Source organism: Cygnus atratus, chromosome 3 (assembly GCF_013377495.2).
Source record: "Cygnus atratus isolate AKBS03 ecotype Queensland, Australia chromosome 3, CAtr_DNAZoo_HiC_assembly, whole genome shotgun sequence".
NCBI lineage: Eukaryota > Metazoa > Chordata > Aves > Anseriformes > Anatidae > Cygnus > Cygnus atratus.
In genome coordinates, this window is record NC_066364.1 from 19734143 (window position 1) to 19761042 (window position 26900).

The 26900-nt window shown below is 37.1% G+C and overlaps 1 protein-coding gene across 1 annotated transcript in view; it reads left to right on the plus strand.

Annotated features, from left to right (window-relative positions):
- MYT1L (myelin transcription factor 1 like) overlaps positions 1-26900 on the plus strand; it is a 130591-nt gene that overhangs the window by 17946 nt on the left and 85745 nt on the right. The window contains 2 exon segments of the mRNA XM_035542940.1: positions 11146-11167; positions 11169-11517. Coding sequence (XP_035398833.1) covers positions 11146-11167; positions 11169-11517 — 371 coding nt within the window.

Consider the following 26900-nt stretch of genomic DNA (forward strand, 5'->3'; position numbering starts at 1 on the left):
TCATGTAGAGATAACAGAAAGAGTATTCATGATAGAAATCAGTAGCTGATAGTCTCATTATAGTAGCCTTACATTAGAGATGCAGTAAATGATAGCATACACTGTTATTCAATACTTAAGTACATGCTAGAATGATAGTTTGACCTGCTGTGTTGTTGTTAAATATGATCTATCGAGTCTGTGTCTAAGGGTGTTGATTGTACTAATGTGTATCTAGCTGTGTTGTTAAATGATTGACAGTATAACAACATGAATCGCCTTTGATTTCCAGCAGTTTATTCCCCTTGAATTTTGAATGCTTGAACTTAGCATGCTGAATTTCTTAAAAGCAATTGCTTTTAACATTTTGGAATAGAAATTTTTCATATTATGTCCAAGGCTCAAACATCATGACTATGCAAAGATCTGTTGTAACAGATAGATGCACTCTTGTAGCATTTTCTAACCCTTTCAAATTGGTGAAAGATTGATTCTGAACTTTTCCCATATTAAAACATCACATTATCATGAAAGAAAAAAAAGAATGGGAAACTGCCTTGCCCTCTACCTGTAAACAGAATTGTCATTACCACTGAGGTTGAAAACATAGGATGCACACAAATCTGGACATCTTGGCAGCTCTACATACTGCTTTGATTTAGCTCAAGGTAGCCAATCTCATTTTTATGTGTGTAGAAAAATAGAGGGTTTTCCTTCCTGATGTTTTTATTCTAGTTCAGATTTCTGAAATAAACATGAAATAAAGTTTACAATTTGACATTAGCGCAGAAATCAGTGTTCTTTCAGTTAGTGCAGAAATTGTCACTGGATTTGTATGTTTGCATTCTTACATATCTGGGTTACATTTAAATAAACATCAGTCTTCAGAATCAATAGCCACTTAGCAAAACTTGATTATCTGCATTTCACCTAATGAATCAATATGAGTCATTAAACCTGTTCTCTTTGGATTATCCTAGTCTCTTTGGTCATTCCCTGTATTCAAGGGTCTGGCAATAAGAAGTAGTCTCTTGCGACTTTCAGCTCTTAAACACATGGCTGAATTGGGTACTTGCCATTCTAAGATTAGAGTGCAGCTACAGATTTGTTTGACATTAGATCAGGCAGGTATTTTTGAAAGACAGACAAGATATAGGGAGGAGAATTATTCATGTTCTTATATGACAACTGTTTGAAGGAAGTAAGCTGAATTTTGTTTTTCTCTTTATTAAAGTATTGTAGTGCTTGTTATAAAATCTGCTAAGTACTATATTTGTTAGGGATGGACATACAGCATTTAAAATAATGAGAGGGTCTAATGGGATAGATTTCTCTCATATATCAGATTCCTCAGTGGTAGAAATATAAGCTAAATCACCATTAACTCCCTTTATTTTCAGTGGCAAGAGATAGGCAAAGTGTCTAAAAAAGGTGAGATGAATCGTCTCCCAGGAAATTCCAGCTTCTCTGCATTGACTACAAAGGGAGCTTGACATGTATAGACTTCAGTTTTAGATGCCTAGGGGTAGGTGACATCCATGACATCATAAGTCATGGGGCAATCAGATATTATATTGATTTATTTACATAAATACTTTTGAATAATCTACAACTGCAGGGCATGTACTTTTCTAACCTGTGCTGCCACATAGGCTTTCATTCTTATGATTTGTTACATTTGTTTTTCACATCTTGCTTTAAATGAGCTCTCCAGGGCTGAGATTTTTCCAGTGTATTTGTACAACACCACTACTGTGCCTTATTTTTCTTCAATGAACACCTAAGGGATTTGACTAACTAAATAAACCTATTGTTTAAATGGGTCAATTACTGCAAAACCAAAAGTTTCACTTCAGTTGTCATGTCCCAAGAGCAGAGAGACTTTGGTGATGGGTAAAATGATGTATCTGGAGGGTAGATGAGCCAGTAAGTTTGCCACTGTTCATCATGGAGTTCAGTTACACCATTTTGGGGTTTCAGTGAATTAGAGTGGGAAGGTGCCGAACATCTAAGATGCATAGGATCCAGTTAAAGATCTTCATGTAGACTTAAGTTACTGTGTCTGTATTGACTACATCAAAGATAGTCTGCTTTGTTTTGTTTAAAAATGCATATTTCAATATTAGAATTTCCTAAAACAAAAACAAAAAAAAAACAAACAAAAACTTAAAATCAAGCTTGGGGCTCCATCAATTAATTCATTTCACTTTGTCCTGTGATTCTATGCTCCTGTGGTTACTCCCAGGCAATTTTTGTAATGCTGCTTTTTTAAAAATACTAATTCTTCTTTAGTACTTATTTAGTTAAATTGTGCTATACATATGAGTAGATCTGTGGCATATTTGTGGCTACTTATATGCTTAAAAAGGCTTTGGTGTGCAAAACGATTGAGTTGGCTTTTAGAGCTCTGTGAAGTAAATATCACATCTGGTACCTTTACATTTGAGATCCAGCATGCTTCTGGACGCCTCCATATTTTTTCTTACCGTTCAGTAATGGAGTACACAAATATTTGAAATTCCAGAAGGAGAAAGGGGATAATCAAATTCTCTACATTTCACCATTCATATTGGTCATGCTCATACCTGTTCAGGTATATTAATAATTTTCACTTAACTGCAATACTATTAATATACACGCCTAATCTGTACAACTAAAGTGTAGTGTTTTGACACTTTATACATAGAAAGCATTTTTTGCTTTTAATAATCTGATTTATTGAACCAGAAGCAGAAGCTCATAGGAAAGTTTGAAACACAGCAAAGCTGCAGAGATGAGATTACCGTATTTTAAATTTCATTTTTTACTTTTTATTACAGTTTAAATAGATAAAAACATATTAATGTGTTCCCACTTTTAGAAAAATATTCAGGCATGTAAAATGTGGATGGGAACACAGATTTTCCAAAATACTGACTCTGGATTAGTGCCTGACTCCTACTGAAAAGATAGGGGTGAGGGCAGTCATTCTGTAAGCAGTATTAGATGTTATGGTGCTTGCTAGTGCAATGATTGCAAGAAGCATGCCTGATTCTGGAACAGTATTCAAGGCTCTGGCTCAGTTGCCAGCAGGTTCCTGGAAAGCAGATTAAGGTAAATTAGTCTTCTAGGTTGGGATTCCTAACAGGCAGGGTTCAAAGAATTTTAATGCAGCCAGTTGGAAGCAGTAAAACCAATATCCTAGCTCTGTTTTGTAATCTGCAATTAGCCATCTCAGTGAAATAATGACTCAAAAAAATGAATGTCCTTCTTGAACTTTGACTTGTTGCTTTTCCCCTTTTCTCTTCTGTAGCTTAGTCGTTAGTGTGCTGGATAAAGTTCTTTGCCCTTCCCAGCCTGGGAAGATTTGAATCAATACCTCCCATGTTCCATGACAGTACTTGGACACTACGCTGGACTTCTCTGGGGTAGAGAAGTCTCCTGATCAGTACAGCCTAGAAAGCAAAAGTAATTTCCCAGAAGGAAGTTTGACTGTACTGCCTCAGTTACCACTGTCCACTGAGTTTGCTGCTCATGCCTGTAGTAATTTGGCATACTTTAAGCAATCAGTTGTTCAAATGGGAAAGGAAAATTGTCCTCAGCTGACAGACTTTATTCTTGCAACTGAGTAGGCAAATTGCTAGGCTAGAGTAAATCTCTTTTCTGAATTTATGATTCTTTCATTCCTATCAATTCAGTGATCCAGCTTCAATGATAGTGCTACCACTTCTTCCTCAGAATAGCACATAGTCTGCTGGGAAGGGCATCCGCCTGAAGTGCAGGGAGTGTATGTTCAAGCCATAGGGTTTTGTGGAGTCTAAATACCTTATTTTCTGGTCAACTGTTAACAAATGATAGTACAAGTCCTTTAAAGCCAAAGGTAGTCACTGCTTTGAGAGTGATTTAATAGGATGCAGTTTTATGCAAGTTAATTAGCTTTGCTCATTCTCTGAAGACTTGCTAGAAGAATTATCTGCAAAATTCCTATTTTCCGAATACCCTAAAATACTTCATCTGCAGGTATGGATTTGGAAGCTATATAGACCAAACCAAAAATAGTACTTATGGCATTCAGTAGGACGTGTAAGTGCTTTAGGAACTTTCTGCCTGTAGCGTTAAGGTGAAGTCTGCTTCCAGACTTCCTAATTTCCTATCCTCAATTGTATACGATGAAATTCCACCTCGGTACCAATTCATATGCTTAAGTGCTTTATTAAATGTTTTTTGATAACCTTACAAGATGTCTATAATACATTTTTAGGTTCTATTACCTACCAAATGTTATGTTTTACATTAAAATAAATTCTGATGTGGGAAAAAAAAAAAAAAAAAAGGAGAAAAAAAAGAATGACAGCACTTTTTCTGGAGTTACTTTTTAGCTTGAAAAAAAAAAATCTAAGCTTTTTCAAATTACTAAATCAGGAAAAAAAAAAAGGAAAAAAGAATCCTCTAAAATACAGTGTTATTCTGATTTAGGGCATAATATTGCCATCATCTTATTTTCTTGAGTTAGGTATTATAGCACAAGACTTCTGAAATAGGAGATTCAATAGAAAAGAGATACAAATTTAAAAAGAAGACTGGTAAACATGACAAATAGTAATCACTTTATCTAAATTAGGTATTTAAATTGACTGAATTATTACTTGTCACATATGCTCCCTTTATAATCCATATAGGGAAACAGACACTCTAAGTGGAAAGTTTCCTCCAGATATAGGTGTCATGTCCCACATTTCATATGTGAGGTAGCATGTGATTTAGAGAATATAAATCAATAATCTGATTGAGAAAATTTCCTGTATTTCTCTGATCCTATACAATTATAGTTAAAGATGTTTAATTGTTACAGTTTATAAATAGTAACCATACTAATTATGTTGCAAATTAGAATTAAATTAGTAAAAAATTACATTAACAATCAAGTTCAACTCTGAGAAAGAAATATGTATTTTCTGATGAAAATATGTCCTCTTGGAGCTTATCACTATGAAAGTCAACAGTGTTCTTTCCACAATAATTATTCATGATAGATTTCAAAAAACTCAGATGACTGAGACATACATTCAAGAAGTGTGGAATATTCAAAAGTGTATTTCAGGAAACCCAAATATATATTGCACTGAAAGCCATGAGAACTGAAGCGTGAGGGGAAAATAAACATAGCTGACCAGGGAAATACTGTGAGCAATAAAGGAACGGATAGAGGCATACATGACAGATGAATCAATGAGCTCATTGCTTTGAGCAGGGATGAACAAGTCTAAAAAATAAGCAAATGAGGGAATGATCACAAAAGACAAAATTGAGAATGGGGAGAAAATTGCAGGAGCTATAAGGACAAACAATAACAGATTTTACAAATATATGAGGAACAAGAGGTCAATGAGAGAGACTGTAGTCTCTGTATGTGATTGCAAGGGGAAGTCAGTGACAGATGAAGCAGAGACTGCTGGGAAGCTGAACGCTTCCTTTCTCTTGACATGCTCACCAGAGAGACCAAAGGGAAAATGCCGGAAACAGAGAAGTGTCCTGGAGGCAGAATCTGAAAAATTAATGAAACAAAAGCTGATAGCAGAACAGGTTAAAAAAGAAAAATAAAATAGGACAGCTAAATAATAGGTTCTAAGTTTGGTGTCCTGTTTCCCAGGTTTCTGAAAGACTTGAATAATATTTTTTTTCAACAGACTCTGAGGTCTATAGTATATGAGGTATATACGAGGTATATGAAGTTTATAGCTGAAGAGAAGGACTCCAGTGCAAGACAGTATTTTAAAGGTTTTATGAGAATAATACAGGCAATGGTAGCTTTATAAACTACAAATCCAAGCACTGACAAAAACAAATTCAGGACTGTAGACAAAATAGGCAGCAGAATGGTACAAATTAATTGGGAAAGAGTTTACAAAAGCTGAGTCATAATTAACTAATATAAGTGATTTCCTTGGAAAATTGTCATGTTCCTCAATACCTAAGTGTTGGATCTAACCTTTAAAATATACAAGTCTGTTCATTTCTGTTAGTTGCTGATGTAGCCTCAGATGTAAATCTGCATGTAAAGACAATGAGAATAGATGACTGAAAAGCTGAAGTTAAATTCACAACTTTATTTGAATATCTATGTTACAAATAGTTATTTAATTAGATTTATTAAAGTAGTAAACAAGACAAAGCAGCTAACCCGCATTGATTTCCACCACTGGTTATGCCCAGGTCTGAATCCTGAGTAACGTCTTAGATTCTCACATACTTTATAAAATGTTGTGCACAAAAGCATAAAGCTGTAAAAAGAGATAACAGATGACCAAAACTGGTAATGTCAACTTCTTTCTACTTTTGACCAATAATTTGTATTCTAAAAGCCATAGAGTTGTATTTAGATGTAAAAATTAAGCACTTCAAATCAAAGCAGATGGAGTTACCCTACCATCTTCTTCCCCAGACCCCAGACTATTAGAAATTTTAAAGGGCACTCTTTGGGGCCACTGCTAGATGAACAGTTTTCACAGTTTAATGATCTTAGTCAAAGACTGTGGTAGGTTGGGACTAGTGTTCTGGCTTTAATGTGACAGAATTCAAGTTTGCATCATCTCCAATGGTCAAACGTTTTCACAGCTAAGCATCTACTTTTGCACTTTAGCCTTAATAGTTTTAACTCAGAGCTGCCTAAAGTGTCATCTGCACCTCTTATTCTGATATGCTGGGAGAAGAACTGACTGAATGGTACAGCTCAAAGGGTTGGAGTGAATGGGACTACATCTGGCTTGTGAACACACTAGTGGTGTTCGCCAATGCTCAGTGTTAGGGCCAGTTCTGTTCAATATTTTTATCAATGATCTGGATGCATACTTAGTAAATTTGCTGAAAATAATGAACTGTGAGGTGCTGTTGACTGTCTTGAGGGAGAAGAGGCTTTGCAAAGCGACCTAGGTAGACTGGAGCATTGGGCCATCAGCAACAGCATGAAATTCAACAAGAACTTCTTCTACACTTGGGACTGAGTAATGCTGAGCACAGATACACACTGGGAGATGAGTGGCTGGAGAGTAGCCCTGACAAAAGAGGAATCTTGGCATGACGATTGACAGTAGGCTCAAGATGAGACAGTAACTTGCCCTGGGGGCCAGGAGGGAAAACTGTATTCTCGGGTGCATTAACACAGCATAACTAGCCAGTCAAAACGCAATTCTCCTGCTATATTTAGTGTTGGTGAGGCCTCACTTTGAATACTGTGTGCAGTCCCATAAAAAGGATGTTGAGGTCCTTGAAAGTGTCCAGAGGAGGGTAACAAAACTGGCAAAAGAACTGGAAGGCATGTCCTCTGAAGAGTGACCGGGGTTACCTGCTTTTTTCAGTCGGAAGGTTGAGGGGTGACCTCATTGCTCTCTACTTCTTGAGGAGAAGTGAAGAGGGAGGTGCTCACCTCTTCCTCCTCGTATCTAGTGACAGGACATGTGGGAATTACTGAAAGCTGTGCCAGACTAGCCATTAGGAAAATCTTCCTTACCGAGAGGGTAGTTAGACACTGGAAAAGGCTTTCTGAAAAGGTGGTTGATGCCCCGTGCCTATTTATGTTTAATAATTGTTTTGGATAATTCTTTTAAGGATATGTTTTAACTTTGGGTCAGCCCTGAAGCAGTCTGACAGTTGGACATGATCTTTGTAGGTCCTTTCCAACTTAAACTGTTTTATTCTGATCTGTTGTATTCTGTTCTGTTCTAAGAAGGTTATGATAAGAGAGAGAAAAGAAATGCTGGAGATAGTTGGAGCTAAGCCTGCTCTCATCTTTGAAAATAAATATCAGGGTTTTGTGAAAATATCACTTAATGATACTGGCATTAAAGAAGATATAATGAGGGTAATATACATCACAAGGAGAAGGAACAAAAACCAAGACAAGAAAGCATGACACGTCCACTCAATGAACGTTATCCCATCTTCTTAAATTGCATTGAATTGATATGCAAGTTTCTAAAACCTGCATGAGGCCCAAGCTGTGACCTACACCTGTTTTCCAGGATTGCAACCTGCTGGGCACCTAACTGAAACAGGTTCCTCTGTTGCCATACAGACGTTTCCCTGGGCACTACATGCACATTGAAATTCTAGTTCTGAGGAAAAAATTGCCTGCCTTAGAAGTCAGAGCTCCATATAAATAGTTTAGGTATGCAGTTCCTGAACTCCTCCCATAGCACCAGGGGATGCTCCAGAATAAACCTGGAGTGGTCAGAACTACAACAGCGCTCTTCTTTTTCCACAAGCTTTAGACACTGTCTAGACTGAGGGAGATTGAATTCTTGTTTCTGCCCTGACTGTGATAAGGTGGGATATTCTCCATGAAAATCATTTCTGCCATTCCACTCGACTCTGAGCAGCTGAGTGTTTACTAAGAATAGGAGTCACAGGGCAAGAGGCAGGACAGTCATATGACAGACAGCAGTAGTGTGGAGCTAGGGACAAGGATTTCTGCCTAACATGTAGGTTTTATGTTGAAGCATCTTTAGGTAGAAACAAATATAAAGACAAAAAAAATAAAAAATAAAAGAAGCTTCTGCCTTCTGCCTTCCCAAGTTTAGGACACAACGGTAGTAAGGGTTTGAGATTTTGTTTGCTTACTGTGTATCAGACTTAGTTTCTTGGAGCTCTTCTTTTAGAAAGGGGTGCTCTTCCCCAGGATATGTCATGCTACCTGCTGTTTGGAGCTTGTTCCTAGGATCTGGAGCATGTATGGGGTCTATTCCCCTTCTAGCCAACACCACTAGTCCTGAACTTCTGTGTTGATTTCTGGAAACTATGTATTGTCAGTGCTACTACCACATACTGCTGTGGGTTGACCATGACTAGCTGCCGTGTGCCCACCAAGCTGCTCTATCACTCCACCTCTTCAACAACACAACGAGAAAATATAATGAAAAAAATCATGGGTCAAGATGAGGTCAGGGGGATCATTCTCCAGTTACCATCATGGGAGAAACTGACTTGACTTAAGGAAGATTATTTATTGCCCATTAATAACAGAGAAGGAGAGTAAGAAACAAAGACGAAATGAAAACACCTTCCCCCTTCACCACGTCTTCCCAGGCTCAAATTCATTCCTTCGCTCCTGACCCTTCTTATCTCTTTCCCCTGAAGCAGCACGGGGATGGGGAATGGGGTTGAGGTCAGTGCTTATTCTCTGCCACTCCTTACTCCTCATGTTCTTCCCTAGCTCCACCATGGGCTCAACTCCACAGGCTGCAGTTCCTGCCAGCAACCTACTCCCATGCTGTTTCTCCACAGGCTTCTTTCAGAGCACATCCACCTGCTGCGGCATGTGGCCCTCCATGGGATGCAGCGTGAATATTGCCTCTATTGCCTGAAGCACCTCCTTCCCCTCCCTCTGCACTGACCTCGCTGGCTGTAGAGTTGTTTCTCTCTTGTTTTCCTCATTTCTCTCTTATTGATGCATAGCGTTTTTTACTCTTTCTTAAATATGTTTCCCACAGGAAACTAAGCCCAGCTGTGCCCTACACTGGGGCTGTTGGAGCCGGCTGGAACCAGCTGTTTCCAGGCCTCTCCTCACAGAGGCCGCCCCACATACCCATGTAAATCCAATCCACATACGCAAAACCAAAATGAGGATAACTGGGATCTGTCTAGATGGAGATACCTAAATGTCACTCAGTATTTTCTGACAGTGTTAACAGAGGGAGGTTGTTGTCTAATTTAGGCATGCTGGATTAGACTTTAAAGACAGCTATAGGCCTTACAAGAGAGAGAGGTGCCTGTGTTACCCAAAGAAGGCCTCCCCAAACAGGTTTTCCATTATGAATACCAACTTTTGTGCCTGTACCTGATCCTTAGATATGTGTGTGCCAGGCAGAGTGAGCCAGCCCTACTGTGAACAAGGGCATTAAAATTCACATGGTTAAGTTAGGCACTTAGATAAAATGGGCTGCTTGTTACCTAAATAGCAGTTTAAGTAATTGGAATGTATAGCTGCCAGGATGTGATTAAATCAGACCAAAATGCAGACACCACAAAGAGCACATCTGTAGTACTAAATGCTGTGACAAGCCCTATTTTTCAGTGATCTGTTAATAGAAAATGAAGCATTAGTAGAGTAGAAGAAAATGATAAAGATCCTCAGTGTTTTGTAATCACGATAAAGGGTATGAAAATATAATGTAAAAAGGAAGATATAAGTAGATATGCATAAAAGGCTAGAAAAAAAACATTTGGAATGTCACAAAAATAGTTCATCTGAAGAAAAATTTTAAAAAGCAATGTGATTTGAGTAGCACTTCACAAAGAAGGCAAAAGAGAAAGTTCTTTAAACAAAAAAAAGTGATAGTGGTTACAACAAGGGGTGACTACATTCAACAAACACAGATCATACATCTTTAAGAAAAGGTAGCTACTCCTCTAGACGAGCAAAACTCTGAAATGCTGCTTATGTTAAAATGTGTTTAAATGATTGAAGAGAAGATGTACTCAGCTTTGAAAAAAAATTTACTTCCATGACTGACAAAGGATTTTATTTATTGTTTCATTTTTTCGGTGTGACAACACTTCCAACATTGTCCATTAAACTGTTAGTTCTGGTTGCGTTGGGGAGCTTTCATTCCCATTTATTCAGCCTTGTAACGTATAATGAAGATGAACAGTGGAGAATTTAAGAGCATTTCATCATTTGTAATAATAACAACAAACAAAAGTGTTAAAAATGCATTTGTATTTTCATTATTTAAATACCACTCAAACGTGTATTTGTTGTAAATGATCAAAACATTTCTAAATATTAGAAAATTATGAAGCATTGCTTTCTTCCTGATTGTTGTATTGATAGCTAACAGGTAGTGCCATTTTGTTTGTTTGTTTGTTTTTTGCTTTTTTTTTAACTACATTAATCTGCCCTAGAAAAAAAAAAAACTAACACGCAGAACACAGAAAAGAAAAAGAAAGAAAAACACACATTTGTATCAATACTGTTTCAGGCAAATAATAATTATTTGCAAGTTCACAGGTTTTGTAAATATCTTCCACCCTGGTCGTTATTGCTTAAGCAATGTTTTGGTTTGAAAACATGCATTTTGAGAACAGGAACTAATCATGTTGTAGAAATTAGAATAAATGGCTAAATGATGTGAGTTATCCTACAGAAATTTTTAGGATAGTGTAATAATTTGCATCTTTTATTTTTCACAGTGTTTATGGCTGTCCTTTGGCAAAAAAAACGAAAAACGCAAGATAAGCAACCACAAGAACCAGCTCCCAAAAGAAAACCCTTTGTGGTTAAAGCAGACAACTCCTCAGTAGATGAGTGCTATGAAACTGATGGAACAGAGGAGATGGATGAAAAGGAAGAGGAAGAGGAGGAAGAAGATGAAGAAGAGGAGGAATATTCTGATGACAATGAGGAGCAAGGTGATGAGGAGGAGGAAGACGAGGAGATAGATCGAGAAGAAGAAGAGGAGATTGAAGAGGAAGAAGAGGAGGATGAAGAGGAAGGCGAAGATGTGGAGGATGAAGAGGAGGAGGAAGAAGAGGAGGAGGAAGAAGAAGAGGAGGAGGAAGAACGTGGTAATAATCAGAGTATTAGTAAAAAGTAAACACTATGTGTTTTCTGGGTTAATCTTCTAGTGTGGTGTGTGAGGATTTAGCTGTGCAGTTCTCATTAAAGCTAATGGAAGTCATGCAGTTAAATCTCTCTGCTCCACACTGAAAATATACCCCACTGTGTTCTCTTAACATTTATTTTTATAAGTCTGTCTTCCAAATAGTTGTTGATACACCAGCACTCACATTTCAAACAAGGAGGGTGGAGGTGTATTTGTGCAAAAAATGCTTCCATAAAATGTAATCCTAATAGTGGATTAATGCATGCAGTTACCAGAAGAATATTCACAAAGGTACAAGCAAAGCATCAGCTACAGCTGGGTGCCTGTACTGATCATTTGCAAGTGTATTTGCTGGATCTGCTTATATAATGTCAATGATTGCCCACATAAATGCTGGCACAAGTTTTCAGATATTTTTTTGAGCAAAAACAGGCCTCTCCCCTTTGAAAAATTTGCCCCAAACTTCCCAGACCCACCCTCCACCAAGAAACTGTTCAGAATGAAGCGTTATGATATACTTTGGTTCTTTGAGACTTGGATGCTGTGTACTTTAGTTGGTTCTATTGAAAATACAGAGAGAGAGGTTTAAATAGATAAAGTCCTTCTAAAAGTGATATATATTGGTTACGATACCTTGGCAAAAGTGCCCTTTATACATACAGGTCACTGGTAGTAACTGAATTGATGTAATAGCAATGTAATTAACCTATGAAGCTTTCTCTTTTCTTGGGGATATTGGACTCTATATAACCAGTATTTTCAAAATATATAATCAGTGTCCATTTACTCAAGAGTCCTTATGCTGATGACAGACATCATAATGCACTGGGGTGAAATTGAAGAATCATGCAAAAATTAATGAGCTATCTAAAAAGTATTTTGTTCCCATTTCCAGGGAACACGTTTTTGGTTGGGTAGATTCACCTTTCTAACCAATAAAAATATAAGAAAAGCTTTCAGCACTCCTCAGTTGGATTCCTCTTAGGAACCAGGTATGAAAGTTGTATGACTTTTGTTTCAGCATTCTGTAAGGTCAGATCTTAAATCTTATAGGAATACTTTGGAAGTATTCTTTCCATTCGGGCAAGGTGGTGGCTAGCTGGGTGGCTATAAGCATTTTCTCAGGTATCTGAATCTATAGCATATCCTCAATTGCTTAAATTTGTCAACAAAATTGGTAGAACATACATGGCCAATTTCAAAAGTTACATAAGTTTAATGCAACAAGGAAGTCATTTCCTTTTGCAGGGAACTTTGCTTATTTCAGAATCTGAAAGAGAAGCTGTGTTAGATCAATCCGACGTGCAATTGCTACTGCTATTCTGATGGGCAAATGGAGGAAGTCTAGCAGTTTCTTTAAGATATAATGGTGACTGAACTTTTCAATGCTTAGTTCATGGTGCAACTGCTGCTGTGTTTTCAGTTAACATGAAAAATTTTGAATCTACACTATCAAAAATATAAGGAAAAAAATAAGCAAAACTCAAGAGCTCAAGTAAATTACTACTGGCAAGCCATCAGGCCTGATACTCAGCTTACTTCTACTATCATTATGAAACACAGTGGCTTACTTGTTCCAATACAGTTACACGTGCAGTTAGCCGTTCTAATCAACCTAAAGAGGCTGACATTGCTTTTTGACTGCTTTCCTTCCATAAATAGTAGGCTGTGGTTAAGAACTGCAAGAATATCACAGAGGTGCCTGTATTAGCTGCTTTGCATATTACTTGGAATTAAAACTCACACAGGTTAAGTTTTTCTTAGGATCCCATGTTATTCTGGAATTAATACACATGTTCATTGATACCTATGTGTATATATTCTATGTCAAATATTAGTCATTAGGAAAAAAGGCTCATAAAATGTGAAAAGTGATAATAGAATTTTATAAGAAAAGTATTATAAGATCTTCTGAAAATCAACATAGTAATCGCTATGTGGACAAACCCAGTTAGAGCACAGTTGATTTACAAGATAGAGTTAGCATCAATTAATGAGGAAGGTAATATGGAGTTTCTTATGGCTCTGCCAGAGAGTGGGGAGATTAATAACAGAGTTTGTTCTTGGTGAGGTCTAGAAGCTAATTAATAAAACAGATTTGTTTAGATAGTTTATTTCTTATTGATTTTGATAGGGATCCTTGTTTCACTTTCTTCTGCTCATAACATTAGCAACACTGGTAGAATTTGGACTGTTGATTTTCCAGGGAAATGAAGTGCAAAGTTAGGAGTTCTAAAAATACATGGACTGAATATGGCACTTGCCTTTATCTGTTGGCTGTATGGGAAAATTAGGTCTGTCAGCTCTGAATTTAGTAGTCTGAATCACTCACTGCTCACTACAATTTAGATATTGTAGTAAACCACCATCCAGCTTCTAAGGCATCTTAGCAGGAAGTATCTTACCGTTCCTTTTCCTAGAAACAAAATGTAGAATTGAACAATGGACACTAGAATGCCTGCACAGCTCTAATCAAAGTTTCTGTCACTTGTGCTGTAGATTGCAACCATAAGCAAATGTACTCTGTGGGCAATGCAGTTAACATCATAAGTAGTAGTGATAGAAGAATTCCATCAACAAGTGTAGGACTACAGACCCAGTAATTAAGGGGAAAAAAATAAAAGCAAGGTACTTTGCTGTTTCTGACACCAAACTCAGTTTTCTGTTAGAAAAGGATTAATCTTGTGAAACTCCAGTAACCACACTGTCATCTCACTGCTCATATTTTTTTAAAAAAGAAAGTGAATTTTGGATGGGATTCTTAGAGGACTGTAGGTAATACAGGTATATAATTCTTACTGAAAACCTTGGGCATTCACTGAAAACATCTCATCCTTTTTGAAAATCACATCTTTCTAGCCTTGTCATTGATAAACTAAAGGACTTGGGAAATAAGGAAGTATCCTAAAGCAACACTCTTACAAATCTCAAAATACCAATTAAAAAACAAAACAAAACAAAATCCCTCTTTTAGATCTGAGTCCCAAATTCTGTGCTCATATTTCTCTGTATAATCCATTGAATTAAAATTAATGCTTTTAATTCCCTAGCAGTGGCCAAACATATCCTCTTTCAGTTTCCATTAAATGTACCGAATGTCTTTAAGAACGGGTATCTATCATCTATCTGTCAATTATTTATTGAGAAGCCCTTATGTTCAGCTCTACCTCTACAGGAAAGATGAATATTTTCAACGTCTTAAATTTAAGAGAAAAAAAAAAAAGGCAGACAGATGACCTTTGTTAAGATAGCCAAACCTGTAAATTATAATACAAATGGGAAGTAAAAATGAAAGAGTAAGAGAAAAGGCTGCTTTTGGAGTGCCCCTTCTCTATGATGGTGACTGCTGAAAATCTTTATATTGAGAAGGGCACATGTGATTTGCAAGGCAAACTGAAGTGCTTTCTCCTGAGCTCAATTCAGGTAGTTGGGTCCCAAAGACTGTTTCACAAAGCTTTTCTGTTATAGAAAGAAATCTCCGCTGGAGGAGCTCCAGGAACAGATGTTCCAAGGCACCATTTAGCCTATATCACATGAAGACATTCAAGATGGCTTGTACTTCAGGTATTTCATAATCCACCAGGGGCAGGAGGAGTCAGGCTTATTCGAGGTCTAAAGAAACTCAATACATCAATCAAATCCATTTCACAAACAATACTACATAAATGAATGCAGTTTATTAGAAGGTGAAGTTTTAGGATGTATAAGTCTTTTAGAAACTCCCTTACATTTTCTAACAAACTCAAGACAGCTGGCATATACAATATACTAATATGTGGTACTGCACCTAATTTATCAGGTGAAACATGCTGTGCAAATAGCTGTAAAACAGAAATAGCAGTGTAAATACAGGGTTTTTTTTGTTGTTTTTTTTTTTTTTTAATGAAGACTAATACATGAAAGTAGAGAGAGATGGTGTACCAGTTTTCACATTTCTTTAAATTGCAGAATTATTTTTAATAATCTGGTAAAATGTTTTAGGTTGGTTGGTTGGTTTGGGGCTTGATTGTTGTTGTTGTTTATTTTGGTGGGTTTGTTTTTTGTTTTTTTGTTTTTCCTCCACTACCATAAACTAGACACAGGCACACAGGCACTCATAATTTGAAGTCTACCTGTCAACATGATTACCATGCCCTCCTCTGTCTTCCTGGTGCCTTCATCATGCTTCTGCAGCACTTATTTTTGTCCCTTCAAGAAAGAGGAGACACAAACACCAATCACGTGCTGAGGAAATAGTGTTAGTACACAGCTTTCCAGCTGTCCTTGCAACTGAAGACACTCAACATTTGATAAAATAAAGATGACAGATCTGTATTATCAAGGGGGTCTGTCCAGCCCACTGACCACTAACCATTTATTTAAACTATTAGCAGGAAAGTGGTTCACTATTGGTGAACACAGTGAGTGTTCAGTAATAAACAGAGCAGAGAGCTGGACTTACTTTGCCTCATAGGCAAAACACCTAATAGAGGAAAATCGTAGCTTTAAGTGAAGAGGCCAGAAAGTATCATTTCACTACTTAGAACAAGGTACGTGGAAAGAATTGCATTTTCCACATCCCAGGAAAATTTAATAAATACCTGACAGCCTCAAAAAGGGAAACAGATCTTAACCCTCTGCTACTAGACTTTATTGCTGTATCATTTCAACTCCTTTATAAAAGAAACTACCCTGTGCTTAGGGTATCTCACAAATAACAGTATGAATAACAGAAAATAAATAAATAAATAGTTACATCTGGAAGGAATTTATCCTAACCATCATGAAGGTTTCCTCTAGATACCAAGATAAAGTTGCCTCCCTGATCTAGTTACAAACTACACAAGCCTGGAAGTGGTTGGGTCGAGCCACTGCATAAGACAATTTTTATTGACATCTTCTTTCTGCATTGAAGATACAAACATAGATTGCAAGTTGTTTTGATATTTAGCTATTTATGTTATTTCATGTGGAGACATTCAGACTAAATGTTTTCTCTGAAAATTTTCGTTGGAAATATAATTAAAAGATTTGGAACAGGTTGTTCAGAGTGGAAAAGTAGGTACCTCCAGTTCTTGTGGAATTGGTTCAGATCTATTTATTTTAGTTCTCTTATGCTTGCAGTTGTTTGGTTGGTGGATTGCATGAACATGGCTGCTTTGCTAGCATAGTAAATTTTTGCTTGTTGCTCTGTTCTCAAGGTGTTTACTGTGTGCCACTCATAAACAATATGATTGGTTAGGGCTTTATTTAAATATCACTTTTAATTCTTTGAAGTGAGATAAGGCTTGAAGCTGAGCTCATTTACATCAGGAGTTGCATTTGTATGTGGTGGTGTTGTATGTTATACATAACTTTTCCTTCCCTTCAAGAACTATTTATAAAGACATCCTTCTGTATAAATGTTTAATTCTGAAGATCAGAATTTTTCAGGCTGTGTCTAGACGCTTATACATAGCTTTAAGCTGTTAGTAGTCCACTTCTATGTTGAAAGTTAGGACTGTTTCCTTTTGATATAGGGGTTTGAATATTTAGCTCCTTTCCTACAAATAATAGGCTTTAAATGATATGTGAACTATCTGATCTTCTTAAAAAAAATAAATTCAATTATAGCTTTATGCAATGTAAAGAAATCATTAATCATTTACCTTTGGTACAGATCTATGCCATACACAACTTCTGCTGGTGGAAGCAGAAATTCTGTAGAGGACATTGGGATACTTAAGGAGTTCAGAGTTTGAACTAACGGCTTTGACCACACAACACATTCAGCACTACATCTGATTTTAATGTTACTTCATTCTGAATCTATTTCACTTATGCATGGGGTTGCTTGCTTGTGTTTTTAATTCACAAGCTCTTTCCTTCCTTGTTAGCTGAACATAATATGTTGGACCTATTGTAATATTAAATTGTTTCAGGGCTTATTGTAACTAAACCTTTACCTGGTCTTGCCAGAGAAGTAGATGTGGAAAGCAACTATATATCTCAGCAGTACTGCTTAGGATTCTCACACATTTCAGTCGTCAAGAAGATGCTGCACAGAAGTTGCCTTTTCTGTATTTCTGTTGCATCCTTCTGTCTGCAGATAAATGCAGAGTGGATCCTTGACTTCCCCTCTTTCATTTGTTGTCTGGCAAATGATATAGTAAAATTAATTCTTTCTGAAATAAGATAGATTGAAGAAATTCAGAGCAAAAGTGCTGAAGCCTTAGAACTGTATTCCTATTCTCACTCAGACTCTGTAAACAGTTAATTCCCAATGATCTTCTAATTTTGGCACAGCTGTGCCAAGAAGCTAGTTCCTTTTGCTGTTTAGTGCTTTAAAGAGCCAATAGTGAACTCAGTTATATATCAGCTCTCTGCATCCATATTTGCAAACATAATGACCAGATGTTGCTATAGAAAGTCTCACATCTGGAATATGGCACTTAGAGAAACATATTCATGGGTTGTGCAAAAAATAGTTCTTCATGTTCTCTTTGAAATCCTTTGCCTTTCATGGTGCTACTTCACAGATAGCATTGTCCAGACTGTAGTACAACTTAGACAGTCTACAGGCTCTGTATGAATCCTTCTTGACACTGTCTTAAACAATAAACTTTGTTTTGTCAGTGTTTCAGGTTCCTATTTTAACTCTTTTGTTTAGAGTGCAGGTCTAAAGACAAATTTTGATCATCATATTCATTCACTATTACCACTGGTCTTACAGTGTTTTTTTCCTAAAATAGTGAACACAAATGACAACTTTTCTCCCTGAAAAGCAGAGAACCTTATTTGGTTGCTGCAGGTGTTAATTTTTCACTGTAACATTTCCTCAAGGATATAATAAAATGAAATAAAATTCCAGACCAGATTGATAATTTCTTCTCATCCATATCTATTTTCATGACTAAAATTTGCAGTCCTGGCAAATACCTCATGTCACAGAAATTTTGTCAAACTGAAAAATATAAACAACAACATAAAAAAATCTTAGAAACAAAAGCATTGATGTATAATGAACACATATATGTAATTGCATTTAAACATCAAGAAACCCATGAGGAAGCACTTTACTGTGCAGGTGATGAGGGACTGGAACAGGTTGCCCAGAGAGGTTGTAGAGTCTCACTTCTTGGAGATCTTCAAAAGCTGCCTGCACATGGTTGCTCTGGGTATCCCTGCTTGAGCAGGGGACTTGGACCAGATGATCTCCAGAGGTCCCTTCCAACCTTAACCATTGTGTGATACTGTGATTACATGAATTGTGAATACTTTTTATTATGGAAACATTTCCTCCTCATTTTACATGTTTCAGGACAATTCAGTTGTGTTCATTTGTCACATGTACCATACATGACACAGTCCATTTATATCATGGGTGATTCTTTCCCTTCTTTGATTTAATTTATTCTACAGATATTCTATGAAAGCAAACTGTGGGACCTACAATTAGCTAGCTGGACAGCAAGGATGGTTGAGTCACTTAGCAAAAGATGGAGAAGATTAATGCTAAGAAAGAAACTAGCTGAAGGATTTTGGTAAAGGATGTGAAATAGTAATTAGAAAGGCCACTGATATGGTTATAGAATCAGCCTGATTTTGGTCACTGTTGTTATTGTAATCCTCAGAATTATTTGGCACAAAAAGGCTTCATACAGAACATTAAGTGTGTCAAGTATCCATAACACCACAGTTGAAGGACTTCTTTCATGTTATTTCTAAGGAATCTATGGCAGATATTATATGCTCTGTGCACTAAACATTCCTGTTTTAATAGAAATTTGCGGTAGCTCAGTAGGAGAAAGTTTTGCTAGTTAACAGGATTAACAGTTCAAGTCTTAATGTGGGTTGATTAGGTGAACTGATACACCTGATAGTTCTGTTATCCCAAAAGCTTCATTTTGCAGGCTATACTTTTAATAGGAAGAGTAACAGTCTTGTTTGACACTAAAGAAACTCCAAGGAAGAGCTACATTTACAATTAAAACAAACAAACGTTCAAACAAAAAGCAAGTAGGCCTTAGTTTTCGTTGTACTCTTTAGACACGGACTACTGAAAGTAACAGGTGTAAGGTCTGTGTGGCATGAACACTTCCCATCATATAATACATGAGAGTTTGCAAAGCTGCACAGGCCCACATCAGGCTAAGTTTTTTCCTTACATTTTCAACTGAATATGTGGTGACATTCTTTGCTTGTCATATACACTTTTAAGGTGTGCTATGTAACTACTTTCTTCTGATTTCTATTGTATTCTATATATCAATTCTATTGTTTCACAGACTGCCTCAACTTACAGAGGTTCTGTATAAGCAAGATATAGATACTTATACAAGGCTAAGTGGTTTCTTGGACACCTTATAAAGCACAGGACAGGTGTCTGTACAGAATAATGCTTGGCTGTCTTTTATCATCTGCAATACTTAAAGCATCATTCAACTTTAAAGATTGGCACCGTATGGAAAGTTAGAAATTTTCTTATTCTATTGCAATATGCTCAATAAAATTTTGCTTTTAAATAATCCGATAAAATATATATTTATATAACTAACAATGGAAATAAAGAATGACAGGTAATTATTACCAGAATGCTAGAAATATTACTGGACTTGTACAGTATACAAAAGTACACAAGTATAAAAAAATATGCTTATATTAGAGATCATTTATTACCTAATGAGAGCAGTCTGTGAATGTTCTTCTCTGAAAATACAGTGAGGAAGGGCAACTTTTAAGTATACAGAAAGTAGAATATTTTCTTGGGAGCCCCATACCTTTGATAGAGTGAGATACATGTTTCAGAATAGAATGAAAATCTGCCACTGTCTGTAACTCAGGGACATGAGTTGAGTGTGAGAATTGAAACGGGAGTTCAACACCACATTTCCTTCTTTTCTAACACAGAGGGCTAGCAACTAGATCAGAGACTGCTTTAGATAAGCAATGCTCTTAAGCATTTTGCTGAAACTCTATCACACCCTAGGGAAAAAAAAAAAAAAGAAAAAAAAAAAGAAAGAAAAAAAAAGAACTCTGGTAAACCAAGGAGGGTCATTCTTCTGGGAAAGCAGGACTTGCTGGGTTCCTTTCTGTGCTCAAAGGACACTCTAACCATCTTATATATTGGCTGCTTAATATTAGATTACAACATCAGTCCTGGGGGCAGGGATCAGAAATGTTACTTTTCTCTTGTAGGTGAGTGCCCTTGTATACTATGCACAATGAAGACAGTATATTTTTGCATGACCCAAATAACATGAAACTTGTATAGGTCTCTTGTGTTTTGTGCTTCCCAGCAAGCTTGCATCCAGTCCACCTTTTATTGCATTTGGGTGATGTGATATTGAATACATTCAAATTGGGAGAGCTTTTACTCTCAGTCTTCTAATTTTTTAGCAAGTGATCTACCAAACAATGTATTTCATCAGTGAGAAAAAGGGTGATTGAGGAAGGGAAATAAAGGAGGAAACCGGCAGTTTTTCCCTTAACTATAACTTAAAGCAATCCAGTCAAAGCAACAGTTCATGGGAAGCCTTTTTCTGTCAAGTGCATTAGACAGATTGGGTCTCTCTGGGAACTTAGATATGGAGATGGCCAGTATCTAGAATTCTTTCAGGTTTAAATGGGACATGAGTGCAGAACTTCTTAAGGCTGGGGGTATTTGGTTAGGATTAGAAGGAGTGCCTTCAACAACTGACCAGTGTTTTAAGTTCTTCAGTTTTGATTTCAGATATATCCTCAGTTTAAGTCTCAAATGAACATAGAAGTGGTTGTATCACCAAGTGAAAATGAAATGTGACTGTTCCTATACAATTCTTACATGAGATTTCCAGTCTGAAAATAATGTAGACATTGCTGCTGCTATTCATAAAAACTTGTTCTTGTTGTTTAAGTGATTCCAACTGAAATGACCATTAAAGAGAAGTATAAGAAGTATTGATTCAACAGCTGGAGGGTCTTCTGACACAGAAATGGAAGTAAAAAAAAATTCCAAGTGTAAAAGGAAAGTCAGGACTTATTCAGGAAAAATGGAATGCAGAAAGACGTAAAGAAATGATTAGGAGACCAGCATGGGAGTACAGCAGAGAGTAAGTGAAATATATTGTTAGCATTCCTTCCTGGGACAACAGGACATGAGGAAGACATTAAAGCAGCAATCTAAACTCTGCATTGTGCAGAATTGTCAATATAATAATGCAAAGGCTTTAAGAAAGATGGGTGATTTTACAGTATAGTTGATCAGGATCAAGGTTAGACAAAATATACACATCCAAATACAGTGCATCCCACTATAGTTCTATTCTATTTTTGCATCCATAATATGTGACCATTCAGGATGTGGTATAATTTAACATCCTTTGCAGTAGTGTAGCTTTATACCATACTGATGACATTTTATATAATTGCCATTACTAGAATCAGGACTAGAGAAATGCAGCTATACAATGTGTTGATTCTCTGAGCCTTTTTATAATGTGGGAAACCAGGATTAATAAGGACAGAGAGCTGTTGTCCAGAGGAGAGCCACAAAGATGGTCAGAGGGCTGGATTACCTTTCCTATAAAGACAGGCTGAAGAAGTTGGGGTTGTTCAGCGTGAAGAAGAGAAGGCTCTGGAGAGACCTTACAGCAGCCTTCCAGTACTTACAGAGGGCCTTCAAGAAAGCTAGGAGGGACTTTTTACAAGGGCATGTAGTGATAGGACAAGGGGTAATGGATTTAAACTGAAAGAGGGGAGATTTAAGTTAGATTTTAGGAAGAAATTCTTCACTCAGAGGGTGGTGAGGCATTGGAACAAGTTGCCCAGAGAAGCTGTGGATGCCCCATCCCTGGAAGTGAGAAAGTAGGCAGTGTGGAAATAATGTACACAGTTTATTTGAGTTTTAAGAAATTATTTGATGCAGTTCCACTTAAGATTTGATGCAGTTCCACTTTGGAAGCCATTAAACATAATACAACACCAGATATAGAGTCATAGAGTCATATAGGTTGGAAAATACCTTCGAGATCATCAAGTCCAGTCATTAACCTTACCTGCTGAGTCTCATCACTAAACTATGTCCCATAGTGCTTCATATATGAAGGGACAGAGGGAAAAAGTTCGTGTTGGATAGGTTAATTTCATTTGTTCTTGAGTTGCTCAGATACTTCAATGTGCAACATTTTTTAGAGCCTAAAAATAATCTTAAAGATGTATTTGAGGAGAACAATACATTAGGATGATTGCGGTATGAATCACCTGATGAACACTTGAAGAAAAAAATAAAGAAGGCTGAAGTAGAGGAATTCACTCTGATCTCATGTACCTTCCTTTCATGAGTGAACTCCAGTAAAACAGTTCCTGTGCTGTTCCATGAGACCAGAGTAAGACTCAGGATTTAGTTTTGTGCAGCATAAGTATCTCTCTATCTATGCATTTGTGCATGTATCTTGGAAAACTGGCTACTGTGGTTATTGGTTTGTTTGACTGATCCACTTTGAAGTTTGTAATTTCTGTGCAGCCAGTTAGAACAAGGGTTCCAGCAGAGATGTCATGCACTGAGATTGCACTGCTCTAGTCAATGTAGGCACTGTGAAACTGACTACAAAGTCACTGCCATTTTAGCTGTCATGTATATCTTTAGTTAGAAATATATACAAATTTATGTAAATATGTAGATGGTTGCATTTCTCCAGCAAAAGTTTTCTTTTTATGAGAGACAAGCCTTCATCATCAGGACAGATATTCCAGTGCAGATCCGAACAGCAGTAAGAAATCTCTTATAGAAGGAGGAACTGACAATTTCTAAATTGTTGGTGTTGTGCATTTTTAAGGTGGGCAGATAGTTGGAACAACCTCACTGGAAATATCTTTGCAGATGCAGTAGCAAAAGAAAAATCTTTTTTAGATCTGTTACCACCTCATACAATTCCTACATTTGACAGGTCTCAGGTACTCTGATCTCCATCCTAGACATTGCCAATGTCATAAGCCTATAAGTCATACACTATGTACATGTAGTATAGATAGAAAATAAACAAGACATAATGAAGGCTCTCCATAACTAGCTAGGATCTAGCTGCACCATGGAATCACCACTTCTGTTTTGTGAGGACCACTGCATACTTGACTGACTGGAATAGCATGGTTAAAAGAATAGGTTCCAATTTGCCTTACTCTTTTCTCCAAAGTTACAGCTGACAGTGTGCTTTCCACCTTACAGATTCTTCTGCCTTGTTCCCCTTCTCTTTAATCACAGTAATCAAAACTACATCTATGTGAGTGAATAAAAAAGGCCGTAGTCCACTCATCTAATACTGAGTTCAACTGTTGCTTGGGTCCTTACAGCTAAGCTTTAACCTCCCAAAATAGGGTGACCACATCTGAACTGCTTCTTGGGAACGGTCCCTAACTAGCACCACTGCACTGTGCCTGAACACTGGTGGAAGGATGCTAAGTCGATCAAATCAAAATCATGCCAGGGTTTCACTAAAAGTATAACAGTATGAATAAACAGATGCCACTGCTTGGTCTGATGTCCTGTCCCTGATTAGTTTGTGTTCGAATGGCTGTAACCGAAGAGGCAAATTACCCTTTGTATTTACTTTCTCCTTATTTTATGGAGTGTTATTCAGCCTTCCCTGTCACTAAAAGACAAGAAACGAGAGAACTGTACAAGAAGCTGGATCAAGTGGTAAAGAAAAAAGAAATAAACCCCCTAACAAAAAGTCTTATGTTTCAAATGAAGTGAAGCCTGTCACTCATGCATGCAGGAGTCTTTTTCCTTCCAGATCCCTTGCATCCGAAATAACTGAGGGGATAGAAAGAGAGATAGGAAGAAGAAATTTCAGAGATATTGTATTTTGCAGTTCTCATGCTCTAGAATGTTCATGATATGTATTTCTGTCTATGCTGCCAATTAGGTCAGATTATTGTCAAAGCACAAACAGGCATCCTTTGATAATGAAACACAACCAAACATAAGTAATTAAACTTATTGTGGAGGTCAGACTAATCCAATAGGATATTAACTCCATCCATGTAACTCATGCAATCATAAGCACCCATCCCATTTGAGCCAACACTTCCCTATAGGTTTGCTTGTGTCCAAAACCTCAAGATGGTTCCTTTCAGGTAGCTCTTTTATTCCATGCTCTCTGCAATTCTTTCTGTGTCATATTGGACATATTGTTAAAGTTCAGCAAAGTGCAATTTGAAAGCTCTGAGTGAAAATAATTAGGATAGAATTAATTCCATCAATTTCATTTATAGCCAGTCAAGAGGAATAGCCGCTTTTAGGGATTAATTCAGCCAATTCACTTCAGATACCAAGCTTAGGATAAAATAATCTCAAGATGCATATTTTTGTCCACTGCCTAAATATGTGGTGTGAATGGCTAGTTCATATTTAGACATATTGAATATGGACATCTGCATTGAGTCAGAGATCTAAACAAAAACAAATTATGTATCCCTACAGTAAGAATTTCCAACCTGTCTTTCTCAGAGATTTGTTTGTGAAAGAGAAAATGTTAGTTTATGAACTGAAAATTTGTTCTCCAGGTTGCATCTTTTCCAAAACAATGCTCATAGAAAGGGCTATAGGTAGGGGTTACTGTCTCATAAGCAACCTTTGGAGTAGCCCCATGTAGAAACTCCATATCTAAGATTTGTCTGAGTGGGTGTTCTCCCATTGGTGCAGCTGGTCCTCTGATCCCCTGCTGTCTCCCTGCTGTATCTCAGTATTTGGAGAATAGCTTTGGCTGCTTCATTGCCTGCTGCCTTGCTGAGCTTTGGAAACCTGAGAAAAAGCAAGAAACTGACATAGTCTGCTGAGTCATTAGAAGGCTATGAGAAAGTGTCTCCCCTCCCTCATATAGACTTCCTGGGGAGCAAAAGATGAGACGAGTACCAGCCATCAGATAAAACATCTCATTATTTGCCCAGCCAGAAGTCAGGTTAAAACAGTTAAGTGCTGACTGAGCTTGATTATGGCTCTCAAAGAAGCGTGGACCAGGTGTGGATGACTGGCTAAATTGTACTGTTCTTGCAAACCCAGCATATCCAACTCTGATCACAGATATTCTCGGTGAATTCCTTCTCAAACCTAAACATATACCTTCATACCAAGTATTGCAGATGCTCCAAAGCAAACAAGCAGATTTCATACCAAATGACCTTACTTATTTTGGGGTGTTCCTGTAGGTAACTGAAATGTATTTTCTGCTCTCTCTGTGGACAAAAAAAAAAAAAAAAAAAAAAAAAAAAAAAAAATCCCCAGCATATTCATTGCCTTTTGACTATTTGTTTGACTATTTGGAAATAATGTTTGTCTGTCAGGATCAAAACGCTGGAGATTGTAAACAGGGAAAGTGATATTCCCTTTTATTTAATACTTATGCTATTGTGTATGGAGCACTAGATTTCATTTTAGGTTCAGCAGTACAAGACCTGAAATACTGGAGTCTAGAGATGAACAACCAAGATGATTAAAAAGCTAGAACATATAATGTACAAAGAAAGAAAAGTGTTTGCTCACTCTGAGGAGGAGAAGGGCAACAGACACAAATTGTAACGAAAGAACTTCCATTTAGAAATTAGGAAAAAAATTTTCACTGTAAGGGTGGTCAAACAGTGGAACAGATTTCCCAGAGAAGCTGTGGCATCTCAAGCCTGGATAGGGAACCTGCTGGCCCCTTTTTGAGCCAGAGTTGGACCAGATGACATGCAGTGGTCCCTTCCAATCTCAGCTATCTCATGATTCTATGACACCAATGCAATGTAAAGTAGCGTGTGAGATGCTCTAAGATTAAAGAAAGGCAAGGAGTGTCTTGTGGTGAAAAGAGGAAATCATAAACTAAGTACATTAGTTTGTCAAAAAATGGATAATTTTTAATAAACAGTTGCAATATCTGTCACTAGAAGAAATACTATCACAGTCAAGGTCTTGTCAGAGGACCTTCATCAGGTACCTTCAGGATCCTTTTCCAAAACTGTATAGAGCTACCTGTATCAGGTGGCTCATAGAGATTTATAGTGGGAAAACAGGGATGATTAACAAAAGACTTCACTTTTAAAAAATATGTTGGAAGCCCATCTTCTGGATTATCTGATGCTCTCTCACAAAGTTCCTGCTTGATTCTGTTATATTAGTGGGAATAACCCAAGTAAGAACCTCTGTATTCTACCAATATCTCATGTGAATACCTACAGATTAGAATGCTATTCATGCATGTCTGGCAGAGATAAGGCATAGTAAGAGGTTGCAAGGACGGGTTAAGTGAAGAAAAAAGAATATATCATGGCATTGATTATATACAAACAACTATGCATTTAGATGAGAATACACTGGTTTGTGTAGAAATCAAAAATTTTGAAAATGCTGATATGCCAAAATAATTT